The 22550-nt window shown below is 36.0% G+C and overlaps 4 protein-coding genes and 1 long non-coding RNA gene across 5 annotated transcripts in view; 3 read left to right on the top strand and 2 right to left on the bottom strand.

Moving 5' to 3' along the window:
• Window positions 1–6598, top strand: part of LOC118739622 (ATP-dependent RNA helicase bel) — a 60354-nt gene extending 53756 nt beyond the window's left edge. The window contains exons 2-4 of the mRNA XM_036471057.1: window positions 3246–3561; window positions 3679–5577; window positions 5747–6598. Coding sequence (XP_036326950.1) covers window positions 3246–3561; window positions 3679–5577; window positions 5747–5886 — 2355 coding nt within the window. The 3' untranslated portion in view covers window positions 5887–6598. The remainder of the gene's footprint in view (window positions 1–3245; window positions 3562–3678; window positions 5578–5746) is intronic.
• Window positions 6599–7891: 1293 nt separating this feature from the next.
• Window positions 7892–8868, bottom strand: LOC118739596 (protein SYS1 homolog). The gene is made up of 3 exons (XM_036471027.1): window positions 8511–8868; window positions 8327–8448; window positions 7892–8251 (listed from the first exon to the last, which is right to left on the bottom strand). Exons 1-3 carry the CDS (start codon window positions 8673–8675, stop codon window positions 8056–8058), a joined length of 483 nt encoding a protein of 160 aa, XP_036326920.1. The 5' UTR covers window positions 8676–8868; the 3' UTR covers window positions 7892–8055.
• A 15-nt stretch (window positions 8869–8883) lies between these two features.
• On the top strand, window positions 8884–10278 carry LOC118739616. Its single transcript, XR_004993038.1, has 2 exons — window positions 8884–9183; window positions 9571–10278. It is a non-coding gene; the product is annotated as an uncharacterized LOC118739616 (long non-coding RNA).
• Window positions 10063–11259, bottom strand: LOC118739607 (V-type proton ATPase subunit G). The gene is made up of 3 exons (XM_036471039.1): window positions 11070–11259; window positions 10797–10897; window positions 10063–10688 (listed from the first exon to the last, which is right to left on the bottom strand). The coding sequence occupies exons 1-3, from the start codon at window positions 11149–11151 to the stop codon at window positions 10518–10520; spliced, it is 354 nt and encodes a 117-aa protein (XP_036326932.1). The 5' UTR covers window positions 11152–11259; the 3' UTR covers window positions 10063–10517.
• A 378-nt stretch (window positions 11260–11637) lies between these two features.
• On the top strand, window positions 11638–14115 carry LOC118739590 (gamma-taxilin-like). Its single transcript, XM_036471016.1, has 6 exons — window positions 11638–11862; window positions 12003–12202; window positions 12257–12466; window positions 12527–12673; window positions 12749–12929; window positions 12992–14115. The coding sequence occupies exons 1-6, from the start codon at window positions 11788–11790 to the stop codon at window positions 13964–13966; spliced, it is 1788 nt and encodes a 595-aa protein (XP_036326909.1). The 5' UTR covers window positions 11638–11787; the 3' UTR covers window positions 13967–14115.
• Window positions 14116–22550: the final 8435 nt, after the last annotated feature.

Here is a 22550-nt window from a genome sequence, read left to right as displayed (position 1 = left end):
TTTCAGATATTCTTCCCCGTATGAAAAAGGGCGACAGAAAGTACAAATACTCACGTTTTCACTCACTCTCAAGCGAAATACAAATTATTTGACAATCAAACTCAAATACTCACAGCTGATGAAACAACACCACCTAATACATACATATGAATTCGCCTTTATAGCTATGAATATAAATACATATTTGTGTATATACACGAGCGCGATTTTTTATCAATTTTTTAATACTTCACCTCCTTTGTACATGCAGCTTTCTTTTCCGTTTGCTTAAAGCATTTTCGCAGATGCATATACATACAGTGGAGAAAAAATAAATAAGGACGCGAAATTTTAACACATTTTGCCTATTGTTTATTTAATACATATCTATTATTTTTTTTCATAAGCAACATCAACATCGAAAAATAAACAAAAAGCTTGGCCCAACACTAAAATATTTTGTAAGCGCCAATCTCTTTATACCTACACAAGAACCGCATTAAAAAAATCGGATTTTACTCAACACATATCTCTTTCAAGCATTTACCCAGCTATCAAAATTGTCAGAAATCTGTTAGATATTCGTCGGCAAAAAAAATCAGAAATCTGTATGCTCGGTCAGAGAAGCGTATGGAGAGGTTGACAGGAAGTCTAACCGACACGACGTGGGAAATTCTGACTTAATTACCGACGATTCGGACGGATATCTAACAGATGTCTGACCAAATAATCATGGAAAATAAGAATCATCAGACGTGTATGCCCGAAATCGGACATAATTCGATCAGACACACCGGATAAGGAAATAAATAAAATTCTCCAGACATTTCGCCCAGAAATCTGTACGAAACTTGTAAGACTTGTCTAAATAGTCAACTTTTTGTTCCGACTTGTCTGATATCAGAAATTGTCTGGCAAATGTGCTAGCTGGGTTATACCTGTGTCGTTATAGCGCACTTGCTGAAACCGTATTCAAAAGTAAACAAAATTTGTTATTTTTATTCCATATTTCTTAAATAAATAATTTGCGCGGTTGAGGCAAATAAAAGCGAACGAGAATTCAAGTTTGTTATAATGATAATTCAAATTTAAAACGTGCTGTATAAAGAAAACCGACCTTTTTTCACTTCGCGTCAAATGAGTGAGAACAAGTCGTGCAGTTGAATAAAGCTTTTGCTGCCTTCTCAAGCAAAGTGTTTATGTATGCGGACGCTGCCCAGGGCTGTTCTAATATAATACATATTCACAATTATTTTCATGAAAATTTTTTTTCCATTAATTATTTATGAAAATATAGTTCATTCGATAACATAAACCATATAAATCAAAGTTTCACACATTATATAAAGTTCAAAAAAATGCAAACAATATTCATCAACATTTCAAAATTTTTATTCGGAATTTCTAGTGCAAGTTTTAAGTCGCTAGAAATTACCGTTGCTTTGTTATAATTTTTGTTTTGAGGTGTTGCACATTTTGTTCCATATAAAAATAGATCTTGATCGACGCATTAAATATAAAAAAATAAGCAAATTTTTTTTAAATGTTGCGTCCCTATTTATTTTTCCACCACTGTATGTATGTATCAGGGATGTTGCGACTATTTGCATTCGCATTCGTTACGCGAATGATTCGCATCATTTTACACATTCGCATTCGCAACAAATGATACGCATGCTTTGCGAATGCGAATGTGTACGTGGGCAGAGAGTCCACTCTAATATTATTGAAATGGCTCTAAGTCTGTCTAACCAGGGTGCGGACAATAACCGGCTTTTAGCTTCAGGCGCTAAACGGTGTAGTACATATATCAAGCAAATTGATGGGCCTTCAACAAGTGCTGCTGAAAGTCTTATAAGCAACCTAGAAATAATTTTAAATTCCTCCAGCGAAAGCGAAGGATCGGATGTAGAATCTGGAGACATTAAAAAATGTGAAATTAAAGCTGAATTGACGGCCTATCTTAAAGAAAAAGAGCTTATCTCTGTGAAAATCCTCTCGTTTATAAACGAGTCTCTAAGAAATCACATCATGGGAGAAAAGGCAGCAAAATTACTTCCTTTTTTTTATATAATATGTCCCTTTTGAACTTGACTACCAGATTAAAACAATTGTATAGGTTAAGTACTCCTTCAACGTTCTAATAATTTACAAACTTTTAAAAATAAAAAAAAACGATGACTTTGAGTTGATTATACCCTTTTTAGTGTTATTCCTAACATTCGCACATTCCCATTCCGAAAATTCGCATTCGCGATTGTGAAAAATATGACATTCGAAACATCGCTAGTATGCATGGATACTTACACAATTGTGCATCACTTGACCGTGCAGCTGAGAACCTTGTTCCTAATACTCACAGATTCACGGGGTCATTGATTTAGCTCTTTGTATTCGTTTCTCTTAATTATTGTTTTATTTTGCAAGTTGGTGCTGATTCAGTTGCGATATTGAGATGCACTTTTGCAGTTTTCCAAACATTAAGATCGTTTTACGAGCATCAGACGTCGACGGAATTGTTTTAACAGCTCCAGCTATGGCGAGAGTGAAAGAAAAAATTTACAAAACGGCACTCGATAATAAAAACATGAACATTTTTTTAAAACAGTTGATTGGTTTGATTGGTCTATTTAGATGCAGTAAATATTCGCTACGTATGGTGTTCGCTAATGCAATAATTTATGATGTTTCCCTATTACGAAAGCTAAGATAAAAAAAAAATAGTTTTGTTACTTTTTACAATTTCATGTTACCATATGGACCCTGTAAAACCTAGTCAACCACCTCATCCCATCCCTAACCACCAGCTGTTGCGTTTTCAGTTCCTATGTCGGAGGAATCAGTTTTGGTTTCAATTTATTTTTCTCGGTTTGCATTATTATTATTTTTTAACGCTCTTCCCCCCGAGTTTTCATCAACTGCTCCATATACTAATTAGTGGGAACTGTAAAGGCTTCAGGCATGGTGAATTTATAATTAATGATTTCACCTTGGGCTGCAGTTACTTTTGAATATTTTCCTTTGTGAAAACAAGTCGGAAGTAAAGTTTTTTATTTGTCAAAAATCTGATTTCTTCAATTCGAAGTTCTCATAATGGAAAGCTTTGATAAAAATGGTTGGAGAGTTAGTAAGTTGATATTGGTACTTATAGGAAATACTCCAATTAGTTGCCATAGCAAACAACCCGCACTACTATTTTGCATATTCTTATTTTTTCCCGAAAATTCTTAATTAATTCTTAATTAAAAATTATGTAACATTTTCAGATTGCTGGTCTGGACTTGAATGGCGGCACAGCTAATAATAGCAGCCCCATAACAACGAAGAGTTCATCCAATTCCGGCGTTTATATTCCTCCACATCTACGTGAAGGTGGCAATAGCGCACCTGACGCTAATAGTGATAACCGCGAGGAGAGAACTCCATCGTCAAAGTACGAAGGCAGAGAACAGCGCGGCGGAGGCGGTGGAGAGTATCGCAAAGGCGGCGGTAGTCGTGGTTATAACAATTCCGGTGGTGGTTACGGAGGCGGTGGACGCCGTGGTGGTGGTGGCAGATACGACGAAAACAGCGGTTTCGACGGTATGTTGCTGTAAAATGATAAATTCAATGCAATATATGTACATACATACAAGAGTTTTGATGTTTGTGAAAAATATTGTATTTGTAATCTGAAACACTTAAAATTTCCATTTATAGGAGAAGGCGAAAATCGACGTGGTGGGGACGATTGGAATCGTGGGGGACGTGGGCCACAAAATTCACGAACATTTGATAGACGTGAAAACGGAGGTTACCGTGGTGGACGCGGTCAGGGCGGAGGGGCCGGTAGCGGAAGTGGTAGCAATCGCAACAGTGAAGCACTCGACGATCCAGCCCAGCCACAACAACCACGCAACGATCGTTGGCAGGAGCCAGAGCGTCCATCCGAGGACGGCGTACAGCAGCGCAATGAACGCGGCGGTGGTAGTAGCGGCGGCAACGGCAATGGCACCGGCACCGGCAGCGGCGGCGGCGGAGAACGCAACTATGGCGGTCGCTGGAAGGAGGATCGCCGAGGTGACGTCGACTACACTAAACTGGGAGCACGTGACGAACGCCAGGAACAGGAGTTATTCGGTGTCGGCAACACCGGCATTAACTTTGACAAATACGAGGATATACCCGTGGAGGCGACGGGCCAGAATGTACCGACTAACATCACATCGTTTGAGGACGTGCAGCTGACCGAGATCATACGCAATAATGTGACTTTGGCTAGATATGATAAACCGACACCGGTGCAGAAACACGCGATCCCAATTATAATAAATGGGCGCGATTTAATGGCCTGCGCACAGACTGGTTCGGGCAAGACTGCAGCCTTCCTGCTGCCCATTCTCAATCAGATGTATGAGCACGGCATGACGCCACCACCGCAAAATAATCGCCAGTACAGTCGCCGCAAGCAGTATCCGCTCGGCTTAGTGCTGGCACCGACGCGCGAGCTAGCCACACAGATTTTCGAGGAGGCCAAGAAGTTCGCATATCGCTCACGCATGCGTCCCGCTGTACTCTACGGCGGTAATAATACAAGCGAGCAAATGCGCGAATTAGATCGCGGCTGCCATCTGATTGTGGCTACGCCGGGTCGTCTGGAGGATATGATTACACGCGGCAAGGTGGGCTTAGATAACATACGATTTTTGGTTTTAGATGAGGCTGATCGTATGTTGGACATGGGTTTCGAACCACAAATTCGACGCATTGTCGAACAATCGAATATGCCACCAACTGGTCAGAGGCAAACCTTGATGTTCTCAGCTACTTTCCCCAAACAAATACAAGAGCTGGCATCTGATTTTCTTAGCAATTATATATTCTTGGCTGTAGGACGTGTGGGTTCCACTTCAGAGAATATAACCCAAACTATATTGTGGGTTTACGACCAAGACAAGCGTTCATATTTGCTTGATCTACTATCGTCGATACGCGCCGGAGCTGAATACTCTAAGGATAGCTTGACATTGATCTTTGTAGAGACGAAGAAGGGCGCCGACGCATTGGAGGAGTTTCTCTACCAGTGCAATCATCCCGTGACAAGCATTCATGGTGATCGCACACAAAAGGAACGTGAGGAAGCTTTACGCTGCTTCCGGTCTGGCGATTGTCCCATTTTGGTTGCCACTGCTGTGGCGGCACGTGGTTTGGACATTCCACACGTCAAGCACGTTATTAACTTCGATCTGCCGTCGGATGTGGAGGAGTACGTACATCGTATTGGTCGTACGGGCCGTATGGGTAACCTCGGCGTTGCCACATCATTTTTCAACGACAAGAATCGCAATATTTGTGGAGATTTGCTGGAGTTGCTCGTCGAGACAAAGCAGGAAGTTCCCGGCTTTCTCGAAGAGATGACCTCATCAGATCGCTCACACGGTGGAAATAGGAGACGAGGAGGAGGCGGTCCCGGCGGTGCACGCTATGGTGGCGGCTTCGGATCACGTGATTACCGTCAAACGTCTGGCGGTGGTGGCGGCGGCGGTGGAGGCGCCCCACGTAGCAGTGGTGGGCCCCCAAGAGGTGGCGGTGGCGGCGGTGGATCGTATCGCAGCAACGGTGAGTAAATTGTAGCAAGATTAAGGAAAAAAGGAGATGTATACTCCGATTTTTATATCATACTACATTTATGATCAGATCTTTAAAGCAAAGAAGTAGTGATAAAATGTAATGTAGATTTTTGTTTTATGAAATCGTTCGTAAAATTATTTTAATTTTTCTCTTTCAGGTGGCAGTTCCGGTGGCGGTTACTATGGTGGTGGTGGTGGTGGCGGCGGAGGTGGTGGCGCTGGCGGTGGCTCCTATGGTGGCAGTTACTCATCATCCCATGCCAACTCCAACTCCGGTCCTGATTGGTGGGGAAGTTAAATGCATAAAGTGAACTAATTGCGAATATCCGCTGAAAGCGAAAAATCAAATAAATAAAATTGATTAAATAAAAAGTAAAAAAAGATAAAATCAGCAACAAACACGAAGATTTTTGAGAGAGTGCAAGGCGAAGATTATGTATTTAACAACAATGCATAAGACATTATAGTATATACGAAAAGAAACAAACAAACAAAAATCGAAGCAAAGCAGAAGTGAATGAAAGAACTCTTTGAATATATAAAAATTATATATTACTATTATTTATGTATAGATTATTAATTTTATAAAACAAGCAAACATTCAAACAAATCATATTACACATTAACATACCAATGCAAAAAAAAAAAAATCACTCTCCACACCAAAAAAAAAATTTACGTCCAAACAGATTACACACCGTATACATACACACACGCTGCAACCCAACCAGACAAATGCAAACTAATGCAATTTTTCAAACTCGCTCCTAAATACTTTCTTTTATAAGTATGTATAATATGAAAAAGGAATAACACGATATGTCGAAAATTACATTAATGAATGTCTCTTACTTATCGAAAAATAAAATAAACAACTGCAACAAATTAAAATAAACAATTTTAAATTATATGAAAAATATACATGATTAAAACAATGAAAAGAAAGTGTTGAAATGTGTGTAGGAATGATTACAGTGGAAACAGTGCAGGCGCAAGCAGCGCAAAATTTTAAAATCCAGCTAAAGTCTTGAAATTGTATTAAATATGGTGTGGTTGAAGATGCGACCAGTTATTCTTTTATCTAAATTGCATTGATAAAATACATTCGAAAGCACTCCCTCAAATGTTATGATTATTAAAAATAAAAGAAGGAAATGCAAAACAAAAGAAAATACAAATACAATTTACATATTTGAATTTCATTTTTATTATTAATTAATTATAAATGTAATAATGTAATGTAATTGCATTCGAAAGCATATATGAAAGAAAGCTAATGACGAGGTGTTGAAAAAGGTAAACAAAAAAAAATTAGATCTTATTTAAAGCAACTCAAAACATGCTTACTACAAAAAAATGTGTAATTAAAATGAGTACACAGCGGATATAAGTAAAATAAAACACGAGAATCATCAGCAACAGCAATTTCAAATAGTAAATTACCACGAAACCTACAACAAGATACAATAAAAAATATATATTAAACAAGTTTGCTAAATAAATGTACTTTTTAGCAAATGAAAAAGCAAATGTTTTACTGGGTATGGATGGGCTGTTGGTGCTTTGATTGTAGTTTTGCAATTTTTAACAATCAAAGCTTACATTTACATATTCTTTAGAGAAGTCAAAGACAGATGTTGTGATATTAAAGGATGAACCGGGTGGGAAACAATTTATCTTTTCCGCTGACCTGAATATGCGACTTCCAGAGGACGTTCACACAAATTCGATATCGCCTGGCCAAGGACAGCACATTCTGCAAAGAGTATGGAGGAATTTGTATGGTATTATAATTACAAAATTTGCAATAGGCCTCCTTTTTCGGCAGCACAAATAGAACATACAAAGTTCGAACGGCTTGATTACACGGGAGTACCTACGAAGAACAAACACGAAGGATGGTGAAGGTTTACAAAACTAAGGATATTAAAAATACATCCTTGTTTTATTTCCACCCTTTTCTGTTCAGCGAGACGCTAATTTGGATTGGAAATTCCCCTATGTGCAAAAGAAACTAACAACTTTTACTTAACATCTGGCGACTCGAATTGAGTTTTGTTTTACTTTGTGTATTCGATTAAAGGGGGTTTGAAGTACATACTTGAAGAAAATTCTTTTCTTCTCCAGTAAATGCTTTACTTTTACTCTAACCGAACCTTTTTCTAGAGGAACCAAAGGCAAGAAGACCAAACAATCGTTATTGACAGGGAATTTAAATTGGTTATGTGGCACAAAAGTTAATGTGTATGTGTGTATGTATGTAAAAACCATGCAGGTGTGCAGTTATGTTATTGCAAAACGGCTTTATTTTGATGACGCATTTTTATTATAATCTAAATAAATACAATTTCTATAGACGTACATGTTGTATAAACATAAAAGATCACTTTTGAATATTCTGTAATAGCTGCGACAGTCCCTGCTACAGACGAAGTGCGCATTCTAAATTCTTCATCCCAAAAAAATGTTAAACATCCGATTTCTGATTGAGTGCCGCATAACCAACCGGGATCTCTTTTAATTCCGACTTGAGACACAAAAATTCGCCGCCGATACACATTATAGTCGTTGTGATTGCATTTAGCAACCACCAACTAACATTCGACGGAAAATTTGAGTTATACCACCAACAGATTAGTAAATGAAGGATGTGGAATGTGCAGCTGTAAAGAAATTTTGTGTTCATTTAAACAGAAAAGTACACGGGCAAATATTTAACTCAGCTCTTTAATACTCACCTAAAATCTAAACATAATTTTGCGCGGCGTACAATAAACCACAACGCCAATGAGGCAACAAATGAATTTAGCACAAATGCGAGTATAATAAGTCGTCCACCAGCGTCGGAAATGTGTATTTCCTATTTCAGAAATCGCCATTAGAATAGAAATTATGATTTGGATTCGTATTTGCCACACTTACATGATACTCAAATACATTATCCAGTGTGTAATTATCGCCAGCTAATATGTTAGCGAAGAAGACCAGAAGACCCAAGGAGAAGTATACGCATGATTGCATGGATATGATTTGGGCGACGAGTAGCATGGGATCCCATTGTGTATTTCGAAATGTACCCGCCTTCATGGCTGGGCACTTTTGATAATTTTCGTTTACAAATAAGTATATAGTATTGTCGTTATAATTGTTTTGTTATTCCACTGATTTTGTTGTTCAAAAGCAAGGAAATTATCAATTCGTTAGTACAAAAAGGAAAACAAACATTACAAAAACGGGAATGTCAAATAATTTGTTGCTACATATACGTCAGTGAATCATCTGTTACGAAGTGCTGCCAGTGTCTTAAGATAGGTACCAAAACGAATTCATTTGGTGGGTACCATGACATATTTGGTTCATGGGTGGGTACCCAGATTATAAGGGGCCTCCACTCAAACCAAAAGTTGGAGGGTGGGGTCTTCACACGCATTTCGGTAGTTTTGAAGATGGTAATTGATACTCCTTGTGAGAGTAAAATGTAATAATCACAGCTGAAAAATACGGTGCATACATACATAATTCCTACCTATAAATTGTATTCAATTCAACTAGCATGGATCATGATTTCCATACCACGATAATATTCGGCCAAATGGTAAAATATAATTCTAATAAATCAAAATACGTGCAATTTAAGACTGTCGTTAATTTCTTCATGATCTGATGATCGGATTTAGTATTGGACCACCTGTGAGGTCCTTTAAACATACATACATAACAAAAAAAAATATTCCGACGAACTGATAACCTTCTCCTTTTTGTGTAGTCGGTTAAAAATAAATATGTAAATATTTATGTACATACACATCTGCAGAAAATTTCTTTTAAAACTATTGCATTATTCAATACAACTTATTTTCTATGACAGATTTGTTAATGAAAAAATTTGATATTGTGAACTGTGGTTACTAAACTTTATAAAACTATTATTATTATTATAAAACTGTGGTTACTAAACAACCGTTATTGTCGCAATTTCCAGATCATTGCTTGCACATGGATACAAACAATACTGTGCTTGCTTTGTGCCCCAGTATTTTATCTAAAGTTGATAGGAAGAATGCTTTTAATTACTAAATATTAAAATTGTAAAATGGCATAGGATGTAACTGTAACGTAATAAGCTTTCTCATGGCTGAAGAGCATCTAGAGTTTTGTCACATCAAACAGGAGCAATTATTAGCAAAACAACTTCTTCAACTGTAACAACTCGACTGCGGCGACACCGTATATAAATGATATAATAAAGTTACAATAATCTTATCCATATCAAAACGCTAACTAACCTAATCATTTATGATGCAATGTAAACGCTATTGCAATAAGAACCGACCAAACTTAACTTTAACTCAAATAGGTCACATGGCTCGATCCAATTAGACTCGAAAAGTGACTATCAGCTGATTGCTCATGTGAGCGCACCTCTTTTTTTTATTTTGCAAACACAAAATGAAAAACCAGATAGTTTGAGGCATAAAACGAAAAATGAATGAACCTTTATTGCTTAAATATCCACACTTTTTTCATCAACTATTGCATAACAACAAGAACACAAAATATATATTAGTTATACTTTATGATAACAATGCTAGCGTACATTTTTCTTCATACTTTTCGGCATAATACTTTAAAACGTTTAGCTTAAAATCATTTAGTGCATTTGCGCCCACTTTTGTATTTTGTAAATTAAGTAGCGACCTTCAACGCATCGTCGACACGTTGAAAATCTGGAATTTTTCTTAAGTAAAGGCGTAATTGCACCATTACAATAATGCAATTAAATGGAACGTACACGAATATCGGGAATTTGCTGCTTAGTTACCTAGTTTTTTGATTGGTTAGTTAATTAATAAACTTTACAAGTAATACGACGAATAATAGAAATGCATGAAAGCTGGCATTTATCCCTTCACCCATGGATGTGATAATTTATTTCAGAACGTAGTTTTTGTGCAACTCAGGCTTGATGTTGTAGACGAATTGAAGGACTTCTTCGATTACAGGTTCTTTGCGTGAGGCAATCGAACGTTCCATGTCAGCTAATTTCGTACGGGTATCAGCATCGATCTTAGCGGCCACACCTTCGCGTGAGCCCATATGCTGCAAATAGAAGACAAAAAAAAATTATTACAAGATTTCTTGCATGTCACTGGGGCTACAAAGATTAAATCAATTTCCAGTTCCATTGGCCCTGCTTAAGTCTCTTACCTTGGCCTCGAATTCTTTGAACTGACGTTCACGTTCTTGGCGGTATTTCTCAATTTCTTCGGTTGCCTCATCCTTGGCTTGTTTCAATCTTCTTGCCTTGCCTAAAAAGTCGTAAAAATTGTGTAAGACGAAAGCGATTCACCATTTACAAAGTGGTTAGTTACTACTCCACTGAATTTTTGCTTATCACATGACCCCTTTGATTGCTTGTAAAGGGGGTGCAAAGGGAGTTGGCAAGTATGAAAACTGTTGTTTTTTCACTATTTTACTTACGTTTTCTGGCCTCTGCTACCTTCTCGGCAGCCTTCTTTTCAGCGGCGAGCAGCTGTTGGATACCCTGCGTTTGGCTAGTCATTTTCACTTTTAATTAATTAAGGCAACTTTTATAGTCACTTTAACTACGCTGCAAAAACTTTTATAACTTCGTTCCACACAAGACAAGAAGAAAAATCCAAGTGACGTTCGATATGTGACAAGTGACAACGCAGTCACATGAAAAAAACTCCTATTGATTGAGTGGAAGGTAAATGTACGGGTTTCGAGACTCGTTTGTGGATCTAATAAGATAAGTTCGATTTTGTAGTGCTGCCAAATTTATCTATGAAATTTGCTAATTGGAATCACACTTGTGAGAAAAATGATAATCTGTCTGTTTTTTAATTGTTTTATTTATTTGTATAAGAAAACAAGCATGCTTTGGGTATTCGCACCATTCGAAAGAGAAAAACTTGTTTCATTTCTAATTGGTATTTGAATTCCTTAAAATTAACTGGGCAGCACTTTTTAATGTAAACAAATCGTTTACATGCGGTTAGGGAGGTTAGGGACTAAAAGCACTACCGGAATCGGTTAGGGACCAATTAATTTCCTTCATGTTGACAATTCTGAGTTTTTCATCCTAATAAGGAAATCACCAATTACAATTTAAAAATATTCTACTAAACAAAACGTGCCGTGTGTGAAAATCAAGAAAAATTCTCACTCTTTCACAATGGAAAAGACCACAGCAAAAAGTAAGAAAGAAGCCAAAGATGAAAAACAAAAGGATCAGAAAATCGAAGAGCAGGTAAGTCACCGGATGATCGGGCTAGATATCTATGTACATGATGATTGTGCCGGGGCCATACCGGCTAACGGGGCCAAGGTGATTTGTACTGAAAATTTGCAATCTTATGTGATGTGTGGCGCTTCCGTTTTTAATCATAGATAATGAAAATGCTGGAAGAAGAAGCGGCAGGAGCTACTCCGGAAGAGAAATTTGCACTGCTACTGCGTAAGCATGTAGAAAGTGAACGTGGCGCTAGAAAACTGCGACAGGAAATGAAGGTGCAGGAAAAGCAGTTGGAGACTGTCTTACGAGAGAAGGAAAACTTGCAGCGCGAATACAATAAAAGTGTTCTGATGCGGTAAGGTATCGCGTTCGTTACTTTTCTTAAATTTATCATCTTTTTTTTCTTTAGAGACAAATTGCAGGAAGTCTGTCGCGAACAGCAGAAACTAATCAAATCTGTGAAAAATGAAAGTATACAAAAAATACGGGAAGAAGAGGAGCGGCGAAAGGAAAGTCAATCAAAATTCCAATCATCACTTAACGAGATCACGCAGTCTTTAACTAAAAATAATGATGAAAATTTGAAGTTGCGGGATCATAACTTGGAAATGACCAAAAAGTAAGCAGAAATAAACTATGAAAGTTAACTAAATTATTTTGATAATCAACTATCGTACAGATTGAAAATGCTAGCAGAGCAATATCATATGCGCGAGCAACAGCTGGAAAAGCTAAACGAGCAGGTGCAGTTGGAGTCACAATTGCATCAAGCCAAGCTGAATAAGGTGCAAGTTGAGGCTGCTATGGAGAAGGAAATTTTGTTAAAGTGAGGATACATTTAACATATTACAAAACAAAAGTATGTATCGACTTGACACTTTTATTTATTTTTTGTTTTTAGGGAAAAACAAATAGCACTCGAAAAGTTTGTGCATTCGCAAAAGTTGCTCAGAGAATTAACAGAGCGAGAGGCGGCGCTTAAAGAGCAACTAACTCTGTATACAGCTAAATATGACGATTTTCAGAATTCACTGCAAAAATCCAATGACATATTCGCAACATACAAAGTTGAATTGGAGAAAGTAATTTATTTATCTTAAAAATTATACTTTTCCCTAATCTAACTTAACTTTTTCCTACCCAGATGGCAAAGAATACTCGCAAGTTGGAAAAAGAAACACTTGAGTGGAAAACTAAATGGGAAAAGAGCAATGCCATACTCATTGAATTGGCTACAGAGAAAAAAGAACGCGATGAACACGCAGCACGTTGCAGCAAACAAGTAGAACAGCTGCAGAAATTGTTACGCGCCCTACAAAACGAACGTTCGCACCTCTATAAGGTGTTGCGAGAAAATAATGTCGAATGCCCCGCCATGCCGCCTCTACCACCAGAGCCTGAGCCAATTCGAACAGCGCCGATCGCAACCAACAGTGGAGGCCCATCGGACAAAGATAAAATGGAGATTATGTCGCGCAATTGTGCTGAATTGAAACAGACTCTTGCGAATCTTCAAAGTCAAATGAAGTATTTAAATGTCGCTACGGGCGTTAGCACCGATTCTACTGGCAAAGTTGGTGGACAAACGTCTGCTAAGCAGCAACAGTCGGAGGACTCGGCTAAGAAACGTCAGCGTAAAAAACAAAAATCGAAAAGCAATAAGAATGGTAAGGAGTCGTCGCCTGGTCTTGGTAGCGAGTCGCCAAATGACAACACAAATACGACCGCAAGTGTAGAACAAACTGAGAAAGAGCCCATTGAACTGCCGCCACAAGTCGAAACACTTAGTGTTGATTTGACAAATACTGTATCGCCATCAACTAATGAAGATGTGCATGACGAAGCAGCAATAGTTTTGGTTGATGAAGTTAATACAACAACAGCTCCAAAAGAAGGCAACACGGATCAGTTGGATGCAGTAAATTGGCCAGAAACAACTGTGCCGGCGGAGATTGCCGCAAAGGTGGCAGAATTAACCATTGCCGATGTAACAGAAGCCGCTGTCGCGACAGTAGCTGAGTTGACAATAAATGGCACTGACAATGCGTTGACTATCGAATCTCAACAAGAGGGCGAGCTGCAACAGCAACAACCATTGAATGAACCAGTGCCAAATTAATGTTGCCATTTTTCGTACGATTAATAACTAGCCTACATACATACAACATATATGACATCCTAGAAATTCATTGTTGTGTGCACAACGAATGGTGCACACGTAAATTTACATATTCACTATAAACAAAAATACACACTCGCAATCACATATGTTTTTATCTTCTGACAAATTATTTTAGTTATATTATTAACATTTGTATGTATTATTTAAACCCTCGATTATTTGCCAATAATATTTTTCATCGACCTACAATATATTTATTAACAACTAAATTGTAAGTTACTTTCGCATAAATTGAATAATGCAGGACTTCTATACGTTATCATCTATTTATGTTTGTCGCAATACACGCTTCCAGTTGTTTAGGTACAAGTAATTTTTATTGAAAATTTGTAATTTTTAAATTTCCTGGCATTAGAAATATGTTTGCAATTATCACGTACATACATATGTAGTTGACTTCACAAAAAAGATTGAACGTTTCGAAATTATATGCGAAAAACTAAATAAAGTTCTTATAAAAAATTCGATAATTATTATGATTTCTTTCCACTCGTTCCGTTTCTTCAAATTTGGAATGGCATTGAGAATAAACAAATATGTATCTGTTACCAAAATTTATAAAGCAAAACAAAAAAAAATGGAGTTGGCGATAAGGCTGATTTTTGCTGCGTTTGCTAGGTTAGGTGCTATGGTGAAGCCACCCAAAACCTTTTCTGGGAGTGGACTAATCCGCTTGTGGCTTCCTTATCCTCTATCGTCTCTAATAATTCGAACAAACCTAACCCTCTCTCGTACTAAGTCCTCGACAAATATTTTTATTTTACGAAAGAGGTCAGAGGGCTGCAACAACATGAACCCCAATAGAGGGCATCGAGTCATTCTCTCTTTCAGCGGCGCTCAAACGATGTTATGTTAATAGTTATGTTAATAATTGGCAGTCATCAGTAATATAACAAGGATAAGGGTAAGGATAAGGATGAGGATAAGGGTACGGATAAGGATTATGAAAAGGATAAGGTTGAGGATTAGAATAAGGATAATCATAAGGCTATGTACACGGATATTAAAAGGGATAACGTTAAGAATGGGGTTAAGAATAAGGATAGGGATAGGGAAAGGGATAAGGCTGAAGTTAAAGACAAGTTTAAAAAGAAAGACACAGATAACTTTAAGAGATAAAGATAAGGAAAAGGAGAAATTTAATAAAAAATTAATATATACATACATAGAAAAAGATAGACAAAATGCAGGGACCGAGAGATATCCAGGGCTATCACGGAATCCCTCGTAGAAAATCTACGAATTCAAGAGTGCTTTTACACAGTTCAAGTATTGAATTCAATTCTGCTCGCATGTGGAAGAGAGGGGGTAAGAAGAAAAGGGACGAGTACACATGCGTCTGTACCGTCAAGTCGTTTCAACTTTCTTGCTTTGCTTTTGGCATTTTCGTAGCTTCCCATTTAAAGAACCAAAGACTTGAATTCAACAGAATTGAAACGTGTAAAAGCAAATAAAAAACACAAAAGAGAATGAGCAAGAATTGCTTTCAAGTACTTGAATCATGTAAATCAGGTGTTTGTGCAAAGGAAACAACAGACATTTATGTATGTCATTTTGCTCACGCTCCCCAATCAGGCGTAATGGCCGAGTGTGCAAAGAACTGGACTGCCAATTGAGAGAGCCGAGTTCGAGTCCGAGTCGTGGGCCAGTGGAGATTTTTTTTATTTTTTAAATTAACTTTTGTTAATTTTTTTAATAAATATTTTTTTTTTTAGTTTATTTTTAGCTTAGATTTTATTATTTTAAATAGAATTTTTTTTTTTTAATAAATTTTTATGATATTAAAGTAATTAGGTTTATTTCCTAATAAATTGTTGCTAAACTATTATTTCCTCGATTCATGCAAAATATTAAATCATTAAATAGCGTCTAGCAGATGAATGCATGTATGTATAGCATTAGTATTTTACGTCTACGTTTACACAAATATACGGAATTATAGCAAACTATAACAAATTTGGAGTATAATAAATATTTAATATTAAAAATAATGCAGCTTTCTTCCACTATTTTTAAGATTGAGTGATTTTAAATTTTGTTCCGACGGCATAATCTCGTCGTAGAGTATCTGTACGAATCTTCATTACGAACGGATTCAATGAAGGCTCTCTACGAATTTCGAATTTACGTTCGTAGCCATTCGGATTCTGTGATAGCACTTTCGTAGATTTCACGAAAATCGAAGCTACGATGGATTCTGTGATAGCCCTGATCAATATTTTTATTTTTTGATCATTGTAAAATCGTAATTTTTGATTTATATTTTTTTCGATAAAAAGTAATCGTTGCATTGGATTTTTAGTTCTATCGATAAATTTTAACCCCTATAATGGAGACTGCGTTTTTATGACCAGTTTAAAACTTTTATGATCAAAAAAATAACAATCCAAAAATAACGATTGTCTTTAATAGAAAAAAACCATAAAATAAAGGTTAAATTTTATCCAATTTTAATGGTTAAATTATGATTTTCATTATCAAGAATAACAACGGCGAAATTTAACGTTATTTTACCCTTCCAATAATTTTGTTATTTTTAATATGTTTCTAGTTATTCTTGATTAAAATATAGCCCCTTTTTGTCTAGCACATTATTGCTCTGTTGCACCAATTAGTTTTAAATTTATCAGCCTGTTCAAAATTAAAATGGCACAAATTTGTTCGGAAAATTTGTCATTTCAAATTTTAACGGTCTGACAAATTTTCAAATTGATAGGTGGAACTAGGATTGAGATTTATTTTATATTGGTGATATGCATATTTTAGATTTTTTTTAAGCTTTCATGAAAACCAAACATTACGCAATACGCACTATGCAAATATGAACTATGAAAAATAATTGCGGCCTGTGTAGTAAATAATTGCAAATTTATTTATTTGCTTCACTTTCTTAGACATTCATGAAGGCCAAAGTTTAGATTTAATTCAGCAGAAAAAATACGCAAGACATCCCATAAATTGCCGAGTGTAAAAGAAAAATGCCCCGAAACGCCTAAAAACCCCGAAAAAGTTCCCAAAAATTCAGGAAAATAAAACGTAAGCATCGCGAAAAGATAAGGAAACAAGTAATTTTTAGCAAACAAAAAAAAACGACTTCAACTCTCATATAAAAAAAAAATATATATATATATATATCTCAGGATCCACTTATCGGATCTTAACCAGATTAGTATGGGACCACCTCTGAGACACTGCCTTTCCGATGCAAAAAGAATTATCAAAATCGGTTCAAATCGTGGTCCAAAGTTATGCGGTAACACATAAAAAAAAATAAAAAAAAAAATAAAAAAAATAAAATAATATTCCCACGAACTGATAACCTCCTCCTTTTTTGGAAGTCGGTTAAAAAAATGAAATATTAATAAGAACGAAAAAGATTATGAAATTATGAGGCATTTTATTTAAAAAAAAATATTTGTATTTGACTTCACTTTTGAAATAGAAAACACCAGTATAGGTTTGTTTAAAATAAAGGAAAGGAGGAAAAAATGTTCTAAAATAAATATCACTTGAATTACTGCCTATAAATTTGCACTCATGCCATCATGCCCAAAACGGTGTTCGCATGAGGCACAACTTCATTGGAAACGATTAGTTGAAAGGCCGTCACACCACGCGATTGTTGCTTTCAACTAAAAGTTGCGTGTAAAATCGCCTCATGAAACATCGTATAAGCGTTCGATTTTGTTATGAAGGTGGTATGGTGCGTATGAGTAACTGCCACTACCGGACGTTTCGAATGTTACGCATACGCATGGTACGACATACATATGTAAATCGCTGTGCATTGTGGAGACGCAGATGAAATTAAACTATTAAAACTACTACAACAATAGAAAAAGTAATAATAATGCATAATACACAAACGTATGTACTTAACTATCTACATATGCATATGGAGAATGTATGTAGTTAAGTAAACCCTAGACTTACATACATATATATCTTTCTATGTATGTATACAAATATGTAAACAAATCAAGAACAAAAATTAAACCGTTTAACAAAGACATCATAACAAAAGGAACAATGTTTTTCACATACCCATTCCTAAATCTCCCACCTCTTCAAAACTTGTTTCCTCCTACTCCTACTACTCGAAAATGTTGTCTTTCGCAAATATGTTCACACGTGTTTTTGTTGCTCATACATAAGCCTTTGGACAGCCCTAAGTCGCACACTTGTCAAATATGAAATGAGCTTTTGAAAAGCCGTTAAGTTGGCATTGTTGGTAGGCACACAAAAGCGCCTACGGTACGTACTACGTAAAATGGGCGTGTACTCAAGTGAGTGCGGTTGGCATTTTAATGGAGAGGCGGCGGCGACGGTTAACAAAAGACCCACACACACTTACATTTGCGACGACTTGTGTTTGCTTTGCTGTTTATATGTCTGTATGTACCTACATACATACATACATACATATGTAAGTGTCATTAAAACTTGTAAGTGTCAATTTAGACTGCAAACGTTGACAAATAAAACATTGTCTCCAACATGTAGAAAATTGTCGCAGCTGCTTGACTTTTTGTAGTAGACGTAGGGTTGGCGGTGTAACGTTAGTTAATAACTACCTAAAGTTAAGCGCATTACAAGAAACAAGAAGCGATTTCACCCTTTATGGGGGGAATAAATGTTCCTGATGTTATTTGCAGAAAACGCTGTGTGTGCGTAAAATAGAATAAAAAATAAATAATTGTAAAGAAAAAATTAAGATTACGCGTTACCAAATTCAAATTCAAATTTCAAAAACTGAGCAAAGGCACGGACACATATTGGCCCTTCCATTTCCAGTTTCCATTTTTTTAATGTTCCGTTTTCATTGTAATAAAATGTTTACATCTCAACCGCTGTTGTTTTCATTAAGCCGTTCATACTTTATATGTCTTTACTTTTCAGAGGCATGAGCTTTTATCCATTCATTCCATCTCAATATCAAACCTTAAGGTTTTATAAGCCAATAATTTATGCCAAGCTTTTAAATGACCAAAAATACATGTTCAGTTTTTCTAATGACGAAGCATTTCAGTTTAGTTTTTTACTAACCAAAAATGTATGCAAAATTTTTAAATGACCAAAGTTTATGTCTAAGTTATAATTAACCACCATTCTATCTTCATTTTTAAGATATTACAAATGTAAGACCAGTTAAAAAAAAAATGTAAGTAGTTTTTAAATGGCTGAGGAGTTATGCCCGGCCTTAAAGTTATTGCCAAATTTTTTATGCAATTTGAAGCCAACAAAATATTATGTTCCATTCTTAAACTACCACTGTCCACTTTTAAAATGACCAGATTTTATGTTCAGTTTTTTATTTTCAAAAATTATTATGTCCGGCTTCTAAAAGGCAAAGAAACCGTGCCCAGCCTTAAAATTACTAATAATTTATGTACAATTTTTACATTTAAGTTGTTATAAAGTTTGTAAGTTATAGCCAAATTTTTGACCAATTTTAATTTTTTTTATAAAATTTTTTAATTACCAAAAATTTACTTTGCAGTTTTCAAATAACATATTTTTAATGTCCAATTCTTCTAACATTTTTTTCAGTTTTTAAATGACCAGGAGTTTATGTCCAATTACTAAACGATGAAAACATTATGTCCAGCTCTAAAATTACCAAATACTTATGCCAATTTTCAAATTAAAAAAAAAAACCAGTTTTTAAATGAACCAAAAACTTGTGCCGCATTCTTAAATTACCAAAAAATGTAGTATTCAAGCGTTAAATGAGCAAAGTTTATGTCCAGTCTTAAATTACCAAACCAATATGTCCTGATTTTATGGTAAATGCAAAGTTAAAAAAAAAATATTATAGATATACTTTAGGGTGCATCACTCTCCATATAAAAAATCCGTACTGTTTTTATATCTGAAATATAAAATTTATTATTATATATATATTTACTCCTTAAGAGTTCTGCCAAAATTTTTCGGAAAAGTATTAAGAATTATGTGAGCTGGACCTATTTTAAAATAACTTAAAAATCAAGTTTTATATAAATAAACTTAGTGTTGTTTTCTTTTGCAGGTTTTAAAATTTATCTGCCCTTTAAAAACACTTTTTCCGTACAAAATTTCAGTGTAAAGGTATTTAAAAATGTTTTTTTTTTTTTCTAAAAAGAATCACCACGGATCATAATAAAACTTTAGCTCAGCTTAAAATTATTATCAACGGAATCAAAATAAAGAGGTTTTAAGTGTGCCAACAACGCAGTTATACGTTTCCACGATTAGCGCTCGACAGGCTGGAAACTCTTGCGAACTGCAGGCGGACCTGTTGATCAAATCGTTTTAGGAAGAAGTGGTGTGCTACGTATAAATGAGTGCACGCTAATTAAGCCTGCAGCAATTTCTGCAGCTGAAACTCTCAACTTCAGTTTTAGCCACAGCCGTGGCACCACAAGAATTTAAGGTTATCATAAAGCAAACAAAAATGCTTTTACACGCCACAACTTACCAATTTACACGGAGAGAGTAAACGCATAACAGCGAGGTTGTGGTGTAAAACCAACACGCAGAACAGAACAGTGCTTAAAAGTGCTGTTAAAGTTGAAGTAGGTGGTTAGGTTCATTTTTCTTTTCGTTGATTAGTTAAATGATAACATTGCTAGAGGGCAGCTAACTGACGTTGGAAAGCTCTCGAGAGCATTTAAAGCACCAAGTGGCTGTGCTTACGCGTCAAAATGAACAAATATTTACATACCAATACAAAAAAGAGCTGAGAAAAGCATTTTCATCAAGCATGGGAATGCCATTAAACGCGACTGATATGAACCATCTTTAAGGGGGAGTAGAGCGAATAAGATGAGCGTTAACAAGTAATGAGAGCTTTTTTTTTTTAGAGGAATGCCAAAGCAGCAAGGGCTCTCTCACACAAGTTAGTACATTTGCATGTGTGCACAAAACTTTCGTTCGTAACAGGGGGAGAGACGATAGTTGGTATTAGATTGAGGCAAAGTAAAAACAACTAACTAAAATTATTCGAATGACTGTTATGTATGTACGAGTATGTATGTAGGTAAGTTTATGAAAGCAAGCATGTGCTCGGCATGCTTTATCGGCTGTACTTCGTCTAAGCGCAGGAAATGCTGCTCGCTATACTGGCGAAATATGTATGTATGCGTGTAATTGAAATCACTAGCCACCACCGAGTACTTGCAGCCAACAACTTTGCGGAAATGATATTAGCAGTGAAGCCAACAGCAACGTTAACAGTGCTTTACATACATACATAGGAGCAATGGCGTGGCGATAGCAGTAGCAGACGCAGCTGAAAAAGCCAACCAACGAGTGGCGTTTAGTATCAGTTGTGTGTTTGCATTGCTCGCGTCAACGCAGGTTTGTCTCTCGTCTATTACGGTGCGGTATTTAATTTAATTTTATTTAAGTTTTTCTGTATATAGCTGTGCAGTGCTGCGCACAGAAGGCGTGCGGGCGTTTAAAAATATATATATATTTTTTTTTATCTGAGGGAAAATATTTGTGCTACAACTTTACATAAAAGTGGATAAAGAATATGTATAAGATGGTCAGTGTGGTGCTCATAAAACCACCAAAACGTCTTTTTTTCTTGCAGCTAATAACGAATTTTTCTTTTGCCGCTGTTTAGTTACATATGTACATATGTATGCGCCCACCGCTGCTCGTTGGCGTCTATCCTGCTGTTCCTTTATCTGTTATCTGTTGTGCCTTCAGTCATTGCGTTGGCCACTGTGACTACGTCAAAAGTGGCAGCGAAGCACAGTGTAACGAGTGGAGCCAAAAAAAAAAAAAAATGCGAAAATTAAATCTTGGTATTCAATGCTAAAAACCCAACTATTACAAAACAAAAAGAATTTTTTAATAAATCTTAAAATTATATAAGCAAGTCACTATCAAAGTTAGTGCTTTTTAGAGTTTTGAAGAAAATATGAAATTTTTTGTCGCTAAGAAAAATTTCGTATTAATTACAGTTTTATTTGTTTTCTTTCTCCGATATTTCTGGTACCATTAGTTGAACAAATTTTCTTTGTTAAGATTAATGTAAACAAATTAGTAAATTTTGGTTTCAACCGTTTTTTTTTTAATATATATTTTTAGACGGTTTTTTGAAATATGGATATTTCGAATAACGAGTAAACCGGATTTTTGCAATCGTATAAACCGGGTTTTCACCTAGTTTATTTATTAACCAGAATTTACAAGAAAATTCATATTTTATGTCTGCATGCTGGAAAATTTTCCACTGCATGATGTAAGTGGGCATGTGAAGAGGTGGGTAGTGTCGTCGGGGTAGTGTATTAAAATTGGGCTGGACAGTTCAACCTGCCCCAATATCCAATATGTTTCAGCGGATGGTGTATTCTTATTCCCAAGCAGTGTTGCCGCAGCCTCCCAAAAAAAAGTGTCTAAAATTTAACATAAAAAGTATCCAAATATATCCACTTTTTTGTTTTTAAGTATCCACGTATCAATCTGAAAAAAGCATATGTATAATTTGCAATCCAAAATTAATTTTTTGATTGATTGTGATGCATTT

This window comes from Rhagoletis pomonella, unplaced genomic scaffold (assembly GCF_013731165.1).
Source record: "Rhagoletis pomonella isolate Grant_MI unplaced genomic scaffold, Rhpom_1.0 Rhpom_scaffold_00001, whole genome shotgun sequence".
In the NCBI taxonomy this organism is placed as follows: Eukaryota; Metazoa; Arthropoda; class Insecta; order Diptera; family Tephritidae; genus Rhagoletis; species Rhagoletis pomonella.
This window is presented reverse-complemented; position numbering and strand designations above follow the sequence as displayed.